This window comes from Uloborus diversus, chromosome 3 (assembly GCF_026930045.1).
Source record: "Uloborus diversus isolate 005 chromosome 3, Udiv.v.3.1, whole genome shotgun sequence".
Lineage (NCBI taxonomy): Eukaryota > Metazoa > Arthropoda > Arachnida > Araneae > Uloboridae > Uloborus > Uloborus diversus.
Genome location: NC_072733.1, coordinates 204,249,281 through 204,265,399, shown reverse-complemented (window position 1 = coordinate 204,265,399; position 16,119 = coordinate 204,249,281). Strand labels below are relative to the sequence as shown.

At 30.5% G+C, this 16,119-nt stretch overlaps 1 protein-coding gene across 1 annotated transcript in view; it reads left to right on the top strand.

The window, feature by feature from the left end:
- LOC129219139 (bridge-like lipid transfer protein family member 1) overlaps positions 1 to 16,119 on the top strand; it is a 222,328-nt gene that overhangs the window by 133,640 nt on the left and 72,569 nt on the right. Inside the window, 9 exon segments of the mRNA XM_054853459.1 lie at positions 1,210 to 1,356; positions 2,590 to 2,786; positions 3,108 to 3,208; positions 3,474 to 3,598; positions 3,695 to 3,726; positions 4,866 to 5,008; positions 13,130 to 13,253; positions 13,570 to 13,676; positions 13,759 to 13,884. Coding sequence (XP_054709434.1) covers positions 1,210 to 1,356; positions 2,590 to 2,786; positions 3,108 to 3,208; positions 3,474 to 3,598; positions 3,695 to 3,726; positions 4,866 to 5,008; positions 13,130 to 13,253; positions 13,570 to 13,676; positions 13,759 to 13,884 — 1,102 coding nt within the window.

Below are 16,119 nucleotides of genomic sequence, written 5' to 3'. Positions count from 1 at the left end.
TATCTACTCACATTACCCATTTTATCACAAAAAGTTCTATTCTCTCATAGATTTTACTGCTTAAGTTGTTACAGGCTACAGCTCCATACATTTGGTGCTCTAAACTTCAAAGGAGTTTGTGCAGGAAGTTTTTTGAGACACAACTCGAACAATAGCTTTTTACCTATTAGGACACAAAAAGTCATCAATTACACCATTTTCTTTTTTTCTTTTTTAACAAACTGCATGCAGCTGATTGAGAAATTTCAAGCTTTGATATCTGCTTTATGGACACATTTCGGGACAATGTTTACAGTGCCAAAATTTTATGTTTTCAAATTTAATAAATCTTTCCACTATAGGCATCTTGCTCAGAGTGGTTTCAAATCAAGATGAAAGTTGAATTTCAGACTTAACTTGGCAATTAATACTTGGTAATCAAATAAATGCCTTGTACCTAACAAACATTTTCTATCTTTACCTTCAAAGTCATTATCAGCATTGTACAAAATCCAAATTTAAGGGCATTAACACTAGAGTTACAGCGTTCATCGTACAGGTAGAAATACGGACGTTGGAAAAAAAACCTTGAAAACAAAATGCATAAATTAATACATAATGTTATGTTATTTGGAAAAATGATGTAAACAAACAAAATGATGTTGATTTAGATTATGATTCCAGACTTAAAAGGCTTAATATGTATAGCCTAGAGCAAAGGAGAGTCAGCGAGGGACATGATTCAGTTGTTTAAATTTATCAAAATGAAAGATGTTAATGGGTTAAATTTTTGCACAGAAAGTGGGACAAAGGGGTCATTGTTTTAAACTATTCAAATATCTCGCTAACCTGAAAATTATTTAAAATTACTACTGTAGTAGGGTTATGGGCATTTGGAACAGCTTACTGGGCAGGCTGTAATGAGGAAAAGGTAGATTGCTTTAAGAGGACTGTTGATCTTCATTGAGGATTAATAAATTGATTAGGATCAGCCTAGCTGGGACATATGCATAGCCTGTTGTTGGAAACATATGCAATTATTTATTTGTAATTTTGCATGCATTTGAGATGAAGAAAAAGAACCTGAAATTAGAAAATGGTTACAAGGTCCCATATGAGTTGAAGAAAATTGCCACATTACATTTTTACAATAAATATCAGATGGATAATACATGGTTTATTGCTTTCTTTTGTGGTCTTGCGATAAAAATATTTTTCTAATTATTTCAGGATTATGTATACGCTTCGCTGATGATTTTGAAACATCACTGGATGACTGGAAACCAGACCCAACAGACACAAACATAATGAATTTATGTGTTGTATCTGAAGGAACGTATGAAATATGCTCAAGGACTGTAGCACCTCAGGGACTAAGTGAGTTTGACCTTGATAATAAGTTGAAGTTAATATTTTAAAGGATTTCTATGAGAAGTTGAAATCATATTTTCTATTCATGTTTCATTTCACTTAAAAGCAAATGGAAAACAAACAGGAATTCATTTTACATCCTATGGCACTGGTACAACTTCCAAAATAAAATTCTACTTATGTATTACAATCAATGCATAATACTCCAAGGAAGATTTCCTGATATAACTGTACTTGCTTAGATTTTATTTTATTGTAAAATATGGCTGATATATTCATAATAATTTGCATCCAGACATCCTCTGGACATCCAGACAGAGAGACTTTCAGCTTTATTATTAGTAAAGATACAGCATAGTTTGTAGACTAATAAAAAAATTTGAAAAACGTTAAAATATTTGTAGTCCTTGAATTTGTTGACTTATTTTTAAAAAGAAACATTACAAATTCTTGTCAAAAATTCTTATGCCTCTGTTTTCAGAATTTTTTTCAATTTTATTTGTACGCTCCAAAAATCAGATTTTTCTTTTTTTTTTTTCGAAAAATGATTTTTGTAGGAATTTCTTTCTTTTTCTTTCTTTCTTTTTTTTTTTTTTGAAAAACCGGCTACAAATTTAGTGCTTTGAAAGAATTGACAAATTAAAGACTTTCACTTTAACTGAATTTTTACAATTAATAACCCATTTAACAAATATTTTATTTTGGAAAATGATCCACTATCGAGCTTGTTCTTCGCCAAAAATTGCACCCAGTGCTTGAGATTTTCATCCTTTTGCATATTGTAATAATTGATCACAACAATCTGCACTATTATTTGCCAAATCTGCAACTTCAAATATAAGCACTCTTGAGTTGCATGTCAATAATTAATTAGTCAAATGAGAGAACACCTAACCACTCACAAATGAGATAACAATTAGGTATCACTAAACAGCCAATCAGAAAAAGCAATAAGTATCTGTTTTTGAATCCTATTCTGAAACAAAACTAAATGACATTAGTTATAAAATTAATTGTCAGTAACGCTAACAAATCAATTTCAAGGCTAACTTATGCAAGCATGGAACTGGAGGTTTTATGCTTTATTAACTTTTCAAATAAGAGAATTTCAAGGATTACTTCGCTCAAGTAATCAATATAATGGGGGGTGTTTTCTTTGAATTTTGAGTACAAAAATCCTAGCTTTATTTTTACATCATGATTTCGATGTGTAATGCTTATGCTTTTACTCTTCAATAGATAATGCAAAGTGGATTCTGAATGTTCAGTGGCAAATGGAAGGTGTTGACATACACTTGGATACAAATATTGGAAAGCAGTTATCTGCACTATTCAAAACACTTACAGCTTTAACTGGTGTAGAAGATGAAAATGATGGGACAGATTATCCTGATGTTGCAGCTGAAGAAGTTACTAGACATGGAACTTCTGTGCAAGTATGTTAATGTTTGTTTCTGTTAGAAAAAACTAACCAAATTTTAATGGTCCTCACAAATGTGTCTTGGTTAAGCCAAATTATGAAATATGTTTAAGTAAATCATTAACATTTATTATTTCGGAAAAATACAACATGTTAATAAACGTTTTAAAACTTCTAAAGCTCATATAGAATCCTAAATAAGAACCTCCAGCAATCTAAAAAAATATTGCAGGAACCCTAACACGTGGAAAAATTTTTTACCACTGGTGCTCCCACATAGTTCATATCGATGGAACAGTCCTGTAGCTTTATTCTATCTTGACACCGGTATTTCCAGAACTTGACTACTTCAAACCAACTACCAGGAACATGGAAGGCTGGCTGGCCTAGCATCCAACATCAGCAAACAGACATTGCTGTCAATCCATCTCAAGCCAGGTAAGCATCAGAAGCCTGGAGAACCACAGGGGCAGCAACCCCCTGTGGCGACCAGGAACTATGGAGGGAACATCGAAGCAAGAGAAGAGTTTGGTGCATGGACGTCCACCACTTAAATAGAGCTTCACTGACGTTCTATTCCATTTGCATATTTTCGTTGGAATGTTAGACGATATTCATTGAAAATACTCCTTAAAAGGTTGTGGCAACAGTCTATTCGTGGAAACAGTTTTCTTTTCAATGAAAACTTTCTTTTCACTGCTAGATTAACTGATAACCGTGGAGTTTGTTTATATTCACTCCGTGTTTGCCTGAGTGGTGAAAGAATTTGGGATGTTGCATTTATATGTGTAGCGTCAAAGTATGGAGAATCCCCTCACATAAAAATAAGTAAGTACAATTAATACAGTTCCCTTAGCACTGGAAATGCAAGGTAAATGAATAAAAAATTCTAATATTTAAACAATTTCATTTATTATATTCTAGACACAGCAATTTTAAAAATAGTTGCTCAATCCGTTTGCACAGGTGTGACATTTTTACCCATAAGTTTTCACTTTATTCTTGGAATTTTTAAATTTGGATTTTAATTGTGATATATTCAAATATAAGGAACTACAGTGCCGGCTGCTTATATGAATCACATTTGTTCTAAACAGTTTTGATTAAATAAAGCAGCTAATTTAATAAAGCAGCTAATTCAGTAAAGCTGGATTTTGTTCTGTTTTTGACGATTTGATTCATTAAAATGGCTGATTCAATTAACCACTGATTCAAAAAACTGGCTTCTACTGTATTACATATCAAAATATGTAAATGTAAAACAACATTTACTTTTGAAAATATAATTTTCGGGATAAAAAAAGGCAAGCGTGATATGTCCAAACAAGCAACATAAGGGGCCATTCATTAATTAAAGCAAAAATCCTGGGGGTGGGGGGGTTGGAAAATTTCCTACATACCCTTACTTTGGAGGGGGTGTCATACCTGTTCTTATGTAATATTTTTCAAGCCCTTATTTAATATTAGAAATCGAGCTGTGAAGTGGTTTGGCAGAGATTATATTTCATTTGCATCTGGAAGATTAAAACGTATTAGAATGAGCTGTTTTTTAATTGTTTTACTAAGAAAGAACAGTGTAGAATACAATACAAGAATCATACTATGTATGACATGTTCTATTTTTGATTTAGTATTGCATCATATAATATACTTGAAAAATGAAAATTTTTGATTTAGGTCAATCTGGGAGTTTTAGTGTAACTGATCCTTTTCTAACAACATTTTATTATTTTGAAAAACAAAATGGAATCTTACGTAATAATAGGGAGGAGGGGGTTGAAAAATCTTACGTTCCCTTACATAGAGGTTCAGGAGGTCAAAAATTGCCAAAACCATCCTTACGTAATTAATGAATGGTCCATAACAATGCACAATCTAAAGAGGCTTCACTGTATTTTGTTGCAAACAGACTCCTTTAAAAAAAAAAAATCAGTCCTTGATACATTATTGTACCTTTTACTTCGAGAAGATCTTGTGTGAAAAACAAAATATTTTTACACATGTAGACCTCTATTTCTCTTAATGCTTTAATTTTGTTCAAAGCTTGTTTCTGTATTTTTGATATTTTAGTTGAAAAGAAATTTTTTCATTTCAGGAGCCAACAATGTCCAGGAAAGGAAGTACCTTCATTGAGTCTTTACCTCCACTATTTCTTGATCCAAGTTTAGATGCTAAAAAACGTTCTAGACTCATTGAAAAGGAAATGAATGAACAAGCAAAAATTATTAATGATTTACGGTAAGCAGCGTGTAACCTACCTATAAGTATTAGAAATCAAATTAATGTTGAAATATTTTGAAAATTCCATCTTTTTAGATCTGAAAAGGGAGAGGGCAGTAGTATGGGATAGAACTTAAAAGTATTGCTGTACACCTCAAAGTCATCCATAGTAGGTGTTAGAAAGCAAAACTTAACCGCAATTTTTTTTTTTTTTTTTTTAAAGAAATGGCACTTTTAGCAGAATTGCGTGTATTGGAAATTTCACCAGTTACCAACTACAAACTAAAAAGAGAGTAATTAAGCGCCAGTATATGCATTACAGAATAATATTGGGCAAAAGTGCCACATTCCAAACTCTAAACTATAAACAAGAACTTAAACCTGAAAAGCAGGAGATTTCGCCTTGACTAATTAGGAAAACAAAGTTTCAATAATTAGCTTTCCACAGCTACAACTGTAAAGACGTAGGCTTTTTTAAGTTTGTTAATGGTATTAGTTTCATTAGTTGAGAGGTGGAAGTATGTAGATTCTTCATTGATTATATCGTGTACCGCATTTTCCTGCAGATTATCTGCGGGCGGCATATAATCTGCAGGTCCTAAAATCGGCCTGAAGAAAAAAAAGCATTTTATAATCTGTGGCAGCGTATAATCTGAAGATAATACGATGTAAAAAAATAAAGTTTGAATTTAACATACCATTTGAGTAACTAAACTAAAAACATGAAAAGGTAATTACTTTAAAGGCATAATCAAAATTAATCTGAAATATAATCTAAAATATAAAGATTTCTTCTTGAAATCTTGATTATAGTATGCTAATTACTTGAAAAAAGAATCAAGACGATGAAACAAACGGTCTAATCTTGTGCAAATGGCTTCTTAATTCACTGTATTATTGTTTATTTTACATGGCCTGAATCGTGTAAGAGGAACCTTCAAGCAACGTAAAATAACCAACATACAGGCAGGCAGCGAGAAAGAACAAGCAAGCTTTGTAAAATAAAGAACATTCAGTCGGCATACGGTCTCTATCGGTGAATCCTACTGTAAATATTGAGGTTCAATACGTTGGTGTTAAGAAAAAAAATCACAGATAATCCGCGGCAGCGTATAATCCGCACCTCATAAATTTTGCCTCTTTTAACAGATAATCCGTGGATTATACGCAGGAAAATATGGTAAATGTGATTTCAATTCAATCAAAAAGTGGTGCCTATATTCAAGAAATACATTAAGTAGAACATTAAACGTATAGGAGAGTTTTCTTTAAAAGTGCTCAAGTTCAATGTCATGCTTATCATAAGCTTTCAAAAAATTAATGCAAAAATTAGGCCGATATTTAGTACCCAAACTAAAACGTTTTATAAGTGTTTTGTTTTGTAAAGAAATTAAATCAACGGCCAGAATATGACCAATGTCAGAGTTGTAAAAGATGGAAGCAGAAAAATTAGCACAATTGCAGTTAAATCCAAACACTTATCAAAGATTTTAGCTACTTCTTGGTAGTTTGAATTTTTTTCTAGAAAGGAGGGTTAAATTTATAACTGTAAACAATTTGTAGATCATTGATTGGAAAAAAATTCCGAAAGATTGCTGTGCATTTTTGAAAAGTTTAAGTTATCTAAAGATTTTTGCAAAAAACTAAAAGTACGATAGTAATTCTGATTTTGTTGAGTAGAACCAACTTTATAGTTCAAAATATCATAACAGAGGAATTCAAAGTGTAGATTTTTAAAATGGTAATTGGGAAGGAAATTTTTCAGGGTTTTTTTTTTTATATAGAGATTTAAGTGTTAGGTTGAAAAGATATTTCCTCACTTCTTCTGTATTATAACAAAAACAAAAAGAATTCTCGAGATTGTTCAGAATTTCAATTGGCGAAAAAATGCTGATAAGTAGATGGATTATCCTGACCCTCTTTTAAAGCGAATGGACTATTGTTATTTCCAAATCTAAAAAGTGAAAAAGCACCAAAATTCTCAGAGGAGTTATGGTATGTAGTATACAATTCATTATGAATTGAAGAATTTAACCCATAAATGAACACACATAGATTTGAACTGTAGAATAAAGTGAGATTCCAGTAAAAGTCTCTATTCCATAGATTATTCAAAGCCCAGAATAGAAATAAAACTATTATCAAAACTGTGAATGTAATTACTCTCTTTTTAGTTTGTTGCAAAAAAAAAAATTCTGGTCTTTTGACCATATTTATTGAGTCCTCCATGGCTGATGAGGTCTTGATTCAACATTTTAACTTTTCTATTAATTGCTGCTTTTATTTTTCCTTTTTCTCTTTATTATTATTCATTAAAATTGTTTTAAAACTTGTTAATTTGCCTGTATATATATATATATATATATATATATATATATATATATATATATATATATATATATATATATATATATATATATATATAAAATTAAGCAAACAGAATTTCAAATATTAAACAAATTATATATAATTAATGATGATAAAAAGGAAAATTGCAAACAGCTATTAAATAGGAAAAGATAAAGTATGAATCTAGAGCTCATCAGCCGTGGAGGATTCATTAATCATGGTCAAAAGACCAAAAAATTTTAACTATGAACTATAAGAGAATGTTTAAGCTCCAGTACATGCAATATAGAGTAACATTGGGCAAAAGCACCACTTGCTAAACGAAAAACAATAAACTAGAGCTCAAACCTAAAACTAGAAGCAGGGGGTTTCGCCTCGACTAATTAGGAAAACAAGTTCCGATAATTAGCCATCCACGGGACAGTACCTGCCTATAACAAAATTATCTTACCTTGAAATCCATGTAAAAAGAGCCAATTCCATTGTTCAACCTGGTAAAAATCCTTTCCAGTTGTCAACGTAAAAATAAAATAAAAATAAAATCATATCCAGAAGATCAATCCATAGACATACCAGTCGAACAATGGAATTGGCTCTTTTTACATGGATTTCAAGGTAAGATAATTTTGTTTTAGGCAGGTACCGTTCCGTGGATGGCTAATTATCGGAACTTGTTTTCCTAATTAGTCGAGGCGAAAGCCCCTGCTTCTAGTTTTAGGTTTGAGCTCTAGTTTATTGTTTTTAGTTTAGCAAGTGGTGCTTTTGCCCAATGTTACTCTATATTGCATGTACTGGAGCTTAAACATTCTCTTTTAGTTCATAGTTAAAAATTTTTGGTCTTTTGACCATAATTAATGAATCCTCCACGGCTGATGAGCTCTGCATTCATACTTTATCTTTTCCTATTTAATAGCTGTTTGCAATTTTCCTTTTTATCATCATTAATTATATATAATTTGTTTAATATTTGAAATTCTGTTAGCTTAATTTTATATTTACTTGGCTTTTTAGTTTTGCTGCGTTGCGCATCTATGGGCTTTTGGTGTGGTCTTTTCAATATTTTTCACTTTTACTATTATATATATATATATATATATATATATATAATAAAAGTGAAAAATTATTGAAAAGACCACACCAAGAGCCCATAGATGCGCAACGCAGCAAAACTAAAAAGCCAAGTAAATATAAAATTAAGCAAACAGAATTACAAATATTAAACAAATTATAAATAACAAATGATGATAAAAAGGAAAAATGCAAACAGCTATTAAGTAGGAATAGATAAAGAGTGAATCCAGAGCTCATCAGCCGTGGAGGATTCATTAATTATGGTCAAAAGACCAAAATTTTAACTATAAACTAGAAGAGAATGTTTAAGCTCCAGTACATGTAATATAGAGTAACAATGGGCAAACGCACCACTTGCTAAGCTAAAAACAATAAACTAGAGCTCAAACCTAAAACTAAAAGCAGGGGGTTTCGCCTCGACTAATTAGGAAAACAAGTTCCGATAATTAGCCTTCCACGGGACAGTACCTGCCAATAACAAAATTGTCTTACCTTGAAATCCGCGTAATCATATCCTGTCCGTTGTTCAGCCTGATAAAAAAGCCTATTCATTCGTCAACAAAACATTAAAAATATAAAAAACATGTCCGGAAATCAGTCCAAAGACGTACCAGGTCGCCTGTTTCGCACGTGTAAAACTTATCCACTACGGTGATTCATAAAAAAATGGTTTGTCACTGTTGTATCATACATTTACACAGTTAAACAGTTTCAAAAGAAGCGAAATGTTCATCGAAGGCTATACTTAAGCAGATGTTTTCAACTAGATTTTTAGGGAAGTTATTATTAAAAAGTAAGTTTTTGAGTACTGAAATTTCTTGCTTAAATGCAGAAATGGTATTGCAAATTCTTTTAATTCTGATAGCTTGCGAAACAATAATGCCAATAAAAACCTTTTTACTTAGGCAGGAGGAAAAATCTTGCAAGCTGTTAACTGTGAAATTGAATTCACGTCTTTTATCATAGATTGTAGTGGAACAATTTGAGTCAATTTGTATGTTGATATCCAAGAAATTAAAGCTATTTTGATTAGAACTGGTCTTTTTGAGCGTTAATGAACTATGATAAATAGTTTTACTAAGTTCAGAAAAATTAGGAAAATTTATACACAAAAGGTCATCAATGTATCTGCAACAAAGAGGTGTAGAGGAAGGATTGTCAATTAAATATTTTCTCTCATAATATAAAAGAAAAAGGTTGGCTAATGTAGAGCTACAATTAGCTCCCATTGCTATACCATTAATTTGTAGAAAACATGAATTACCATTTTTGAAAAAATTATTGAAAATACAAAATTTAAAAAGACCAAGAAAAAACAATTCATTAAAATCAAGGGAATCCTTGACTGAATTAAAAAGTTCTGAAACAGAGGGAAAAAGTTCAATGAGTGGGATATTGGTGAAGAGGTTTTCAAAATCAAAAGTTTCTAAGTAAAGTAAAGTTTCTAAAAAAAAGTTTCTAAAGTTTCTAAGTAAGCATATTAAGTAAATTGATGACTTCAACACTATTATTAACAATCCAGAACCAATTCATTTGTTGAAGTTTAAGTTGTTCAAGAATTTTTTTGAGAAACTGTTCAAGCTTTACACTCAGATTTTTTCCAATGGTGTTGGTGGCAGAGCAAATAAAGCGAAATCCAACAGGTGTTTTATGAAATTTTGGAATTGCATATAAGTAAGGTAAGTTAACAGAATTGGGACGTGGCAATTTAAAAAGTTTGTAAGCAGCAGCAAATTTTTTGATGATGGAGGATTCATTAAGTTTGGAGGAAACATAAGTGATGGTTTTTTCTAGTTCATTTTTCAAAATATTAGCAAAATTATATGCAAAAAATTATATGCTTATTTTTACTCCTGCCTAAGTAAAAAGGTTTTTATTGGCATTATTGTTTCGCAAGCTATCAGAATTAAAAGAATTTGCAATACCATTTCTGCATTTAAGCAAGAAATTTCAGTACTCAAAAACTTACTTTTTAATAATAACTTCCCTAAAAATCTAGTTGAAAACATTTGCTTAAGTATAGCCTTCGATGAACATTTCGCTTCCTTTGAAACTGTTTAACTGTGTAAATGTATGATACAATGAATGAATCACCGTGATAAATTTTACACGTGCGAAACAGGCGACTCGGTATGTCTATGGACTGATTTCTGGATATGGTTTTATGTTTTTAATGTTTTGTTGACAAATGGAATGGTTTTTTTATCAGGTTGAACAATGGATTCGATTTTGGTTACGCGGATTTCAAGGTAAGACAATTTTGTTATAGGCAGGTACTGTCCCGTGGAAGGCTAATTATCGGAACTTGTTTTCCTAATTAGTCGAGACGAAACCCCCTGCTTTTAGTTTTAGGTTTGAGCTCTAGTTTATTGTTTTTAGCTTAGCAAGTGGTGTGTTTGCCCATTGTTACTCTATATAGCATGTACTGGAGCTTAAACATTCTCTTCTAGTTCATAGTTAAAATTTTGGTCTTTTGACCATAATTAATGAATCCTCCACGGCTGATGAGCTCTGGATTCACTCTTTATCTATTCCTACTTAATAGCTGTTTGCATTTTCCCTTTTTATCATCATTTGTTATTTATAATTTGTTTAATATTTGTAATTCTGTTTGCTTAATTTCATATTTACTTGGCTTTTTAGTTTTGCTGCGTTGCGCATCTATGGGCTCTTGGTGTGGTCTTTTCAATATTTTTCACTTTTATTATTATTATATATATATATATATATTAAAAACATAAACATATACAAAGTAACAAAAATACCAAATCCGAAGCTTGAAGATGCACAAAAGAAGCAAACGGTTGAGCCAGGTGAATAGCTTATAAATGAGTTTAAGGTTTAAAGAAAATACGTTATGATAGCACAAAAAATGGAAGACTAAAAATTAATTTATAATTGGATCCAGTACTTATCAATCGTGGAATCTCCATCTATGGTTGAAAATCCAAGAATATTTTAAAATAAACTAAGACAGGAATGTATAAGTTCCAAATACTTACAGAGCATCACAGCACTGGGCTACATGCACCACCTGCTACAATACAAACAAATAAACTAGCTTATACCTAAAATTAAGCTAAAATTTTGTATATACCATTAGAAGCCACAGATGGCTACAATAGTAGTACTCCACTGGACCCAATACCAGTACATGCAAAAAATAAACAGTATCTTACCTAATTTTCAGAGTAGATGAATAAAATCCAATATTAGTTCCAGTTGTCAAAAAATAACATAAACGCCAAAGAAAAAAAAATCAATTAATCCATTCTGAAAACAAATCACAGTCATTGTTAATAGTGTGAAAAAATGGTCCAAGTATTTCATCCCATAAGGGTGACTCCCATGCATGGTTTCTCATAGTTATATCATAGTCTTGAGCTTTAAGACAGCTACAGTGAAGCATAGTGTTGATTAAAGGCAATATAAAATATTTGTGATTAGATTAATATGAAAATTATTATCAATAAGCTTATTTCTAAGTAAAGAAATTTCTTGATTGAATGCAGGGATTGTGTTACAGATTCTTTTAATTCTAAGTGCTTTACCAGTAAATACATTTTTATTTAGGTATGAAAAAAAATCTTTTAGGCAGTAAACTTTAAACTGAAATTAAAGTGCCTAGGTTAAAACTGGGCTTTTTAAGTGTTAAGGAGTTGTGATAGATTTTTTTCTGAATTCAGAAAAATTGGCAAAATTAATACATAGCAGATCATTAATGTATCTACAGTGTAGAAGTGCAGAAGTAAGATTTTAATGAAAAAATTTCTCTCGTAATATATATATATATATATATATATATATATATATATATATATATATATATATATATAGAATATCTCTGTGTTGTGTGTGTGTTGGAAGAACCTTCAATCTTTTTATCTAAAATTCAAACCTTATCACATAGACTGATTTAGAAAAGTATGCTCAAAATGATAAGGTAGGAAATTTATCTCATTTTAAAGTAGTGTAGGTCACAGTATAATGTACCATGTTATGTACAATTTTAACCAAGTATTGGAAATAAAATGGATCTTAAACCCTGTATACATCCAAGATTAATTTGGCACCTTTCATATTTTTCAGCTATCAAATATTTTCCTGAAATTCAGAGTACAGATTCTCCTAATGTAGTATAAGTTACTCATAAAATCAGCATGCAAAGTTACATGTTTAAAAAAATGATCATATTAGTTTAAAGTATCAAAGTACTTTAAAATAAATAGATAAAAACAACATTTATGAAGTATAAAAATTGCAATTTTTTTATATACATGCTTTGGTGTTAGAAGGAATCCTTTTTGAAATGTGGAAGCTAGGAATTTATTGATCTGATATGAGTTAATTTTTTGTTTTCTCGACAGGGGCACACCTTTTCTGCACTGCAAATGGAGTTTCTTTTTACTCGGCATGCAATTATTTGCAATTTTTGTGATTCATTAAAGTTGCTTTTATCGCTTTGTTTTCAGGACAATTGTGTTGTTTTATTTCGCAGAATTTAGTAGGTTGAAACTGATACCTAATCTACTTCTTTGGTATCCTATTCATAAAAGTTCAAAATTTTAACTATGTGCTCAAGTTATGTGAGTTTAGGAAATGGTAACGTTTCATGTTTTACAGGTGTCTAATGTTCTCATTAGATTTTAATCATTTTTAAAATGGTTTTATGTGTGTATCTTATGTTAACTTTAATCATTGTATTTTTTATTTTTCTAGTCTTCTCGGGGCTAGTCAAAGTACTATTGAGCAAGAAGTGCGTCGTTTACATGAATTGGAAACTGCTGTCTTTAATGATTTTCGTCGAGATGTGATAAAAAAGTTAAGGCGACAGAGTGTTAAAGTAATTAACATTTTTACTTTTAGTGATTTTGTTCATTCTTTTCTTTTTTCTTTTTGCTTCATAATGTTTGATGCTATATGTTTATTGGGCTTTAATATTTTGTTCCCTGACCTAAAAAACATTTTGGATAATTTATTGTTCATTTGCTGTCTTTTTTTCTTGGCAATGCTTTAAGTTTTAGAAGTTATATTTCTATTCACAAATATTTTTTTCCTTAGAAAAGTTGTGATATTCTTTTCTTATTCAAAATGTAGTTACATTGTTTTGCTGATTAGTAGACACTATTTGACTTTTTTTTTTTAATTTGTTCCATTAGGCAACTTCTTTTAAGGATAAACTAGGTCTTGGTACTCGCTCCACTGCCGGAACTTTACAGTCAATGTCTCTATTTTTTCCTGACACAGAAGAAAGCAATGAACCTGAGTTAGTATAAACAGAATGCTTTTAAACTGTGGTGATCCCAATTAAAATATAAATTCTGATTCCAAGCACTTTATTTTTACAGCATCAATAATACAGTACAAACTCCCAGCAGTAAAGAAAGCTCACCAAGTCATGCTCATACAAGAACAGGCTCTTTGGATATGTCAGATTTACCTAATATGGCTCTTTCTGAAAAATCTGTTCACAGGTTGTGTTTTGGTTCCTTCATTTTATTTTAAAACTTTCATAATCAAGGACGGCTACAAAATTTTAAAAAAATGATCCTTGTTCGAGAAAGTTTCTCTATATTATATCTGATTTTTACCATGTTTACTTGCATAAAATTTGTTTTTTCTACTGATTTGTAATGTAAAGATTTAGTACTATGCGAAAACTTTTATTGTTCAGTATCATGTTTAAAATGTTACTGCTCTATCAAAGTTTTTGTTTATAACAGTTTTAGAAACAAAATATTGCTTTAAAAAACCAGATGAATTCATTTTAAATACTGTTGGAAAATGCTGAGCTGATTAGCTGTCTGGCAATATATATATATATATATATATATATATATATATATATATATGGAATCTAAAATAATTGAGAAGAAAAATAATGTTACTGATTTCCAAGTGAAAATCAATATGTGACTGATTTCCAAATTTAAAATCAATGTGTGACTGATTTCCAAATTTAAAATCAATGTGTGACTGATTTCCAATTGAAAATCAGTGTGTGATCCAAAAAATCAAGATTTGTTTCAAAAATGTGTCCTACTAGAATGCTTGAGGCATAAACATCTGCCTCAGTAACAACGAGAGACTTCGAACTTTCCCCTGTGCTATGAAAGGTGGAGATGTTGAATTCATTGTAATGAAATTTGAACTCTTTTCATTAGGCACACTTTCATACATTTTTAGACAACATTTGTGACTACAGCAACCTCTATTGTTCAGTATTTTATCTATTTTGCATACTGATAAATGAAAAGTTCCAGAACTGTCTGCTTAACTTACCATTTGTTTCCTTTTTCTATCTGTCACTGTTTTGCTGTTATATCATTTCAAAGGAGGGGAATTCCTTCTGAAACACCCTATTTAAAACACTTAGGCTAAGAAGTCTGAATCAAAATTTTAAAATGTGTAGATTTTTAGAAGTTTGCATCATAAAATATGAAGTGTTGGGTCTAGTGATGGAAAGTGGTGAATAAGGTAAAGTGGTCAATGGTCATACATCAAATAAATGACTGTAGCTTAGAAATAAATGTTCGTATGCATGTAAAGTTTTTATTTTAGAGTTTGGCAATTAGGAACTACATTCTGAACTCATCACTTTACTACTAGCAATACTTTATTTAGTGAAACAATTTGTTTTGTGTGCGTATGTAATATTTAAAAATCTGAACATCCTTTTTAACTTCTCTGGGAAATTTTGTTTATTAGAATATTGAACAGATTGACTGTGCAAGAAGCTTCTTACATGTCTCAAGAACACTTAGTCATTAGCAGCTAGCTGAATTTATTTTACATAATATTTTAGAACAATTTAACTTAGATGGGGTGAAGTGGTCATACAATTGGGCTTAATGAAAATTGTTCTTCTACTCTATTAATCCTAATGTATTGGGCAGATATTAGTTAAATATTACTTTCACTAAACCTGTATTGTTGTTATTGTAAATGTTATGAAATAAAGTTCATTTTGCGAAAATATACATGTTATACAACTGTATACCATATTAACCCGCATTATCCGGCATGCCAGAAAAAAAGCGAGGTTGACCAGCATGACCGGAAATTCAAATTTTCCGGCATGCGGGATAATTTGAGGTTTATTTTGCAACAAAACAAAAGTAAATTTCCCCATTCAGTTTCAATCAGAAAGCAAACCACCGTATGGAAAAAAAAAATAAATCCCGAAATTAACCTTCTTTCAAAAAAAAAATGTGTATTGTATATAATATGTGCTTGTTATTTATGGTAGGTCACTATTAATGGATTAAATTATATGCCAATAAAGTAATCAATTCAGAAGCAATCATCGTTACTGCAATTTGTTCATAGTTTTAAAAAAAAAATTTTTTGGGTTAATTTTAGAGAGATAAGTTTAATTTTTATTTATTAAATAGCTGTGGTAAATTCTTTAGCAATGGCTTTGGGGCTGTAACTTACTGCTTAAATGTTTGCTTACATAGTTTTAGTTTAATTTTTACAAAATTATTCGTTATTAAACAATATTTTTCTTGTTAAAATAACAAATGACATTGTTAGTAAATATTTTTACAAAATTAAACTGTTTATTAATACTAATAAGATATGTATAGAACTTATATTCATTTTTAAGCTGAACATATATTTTTTACAGTATTTTTTTTTTTTTTTTTTTGCTAACCTCGATTTTTCTGGCATGCGGGAAAGGACCAGGCAAGTGTTGTTGAAAATCT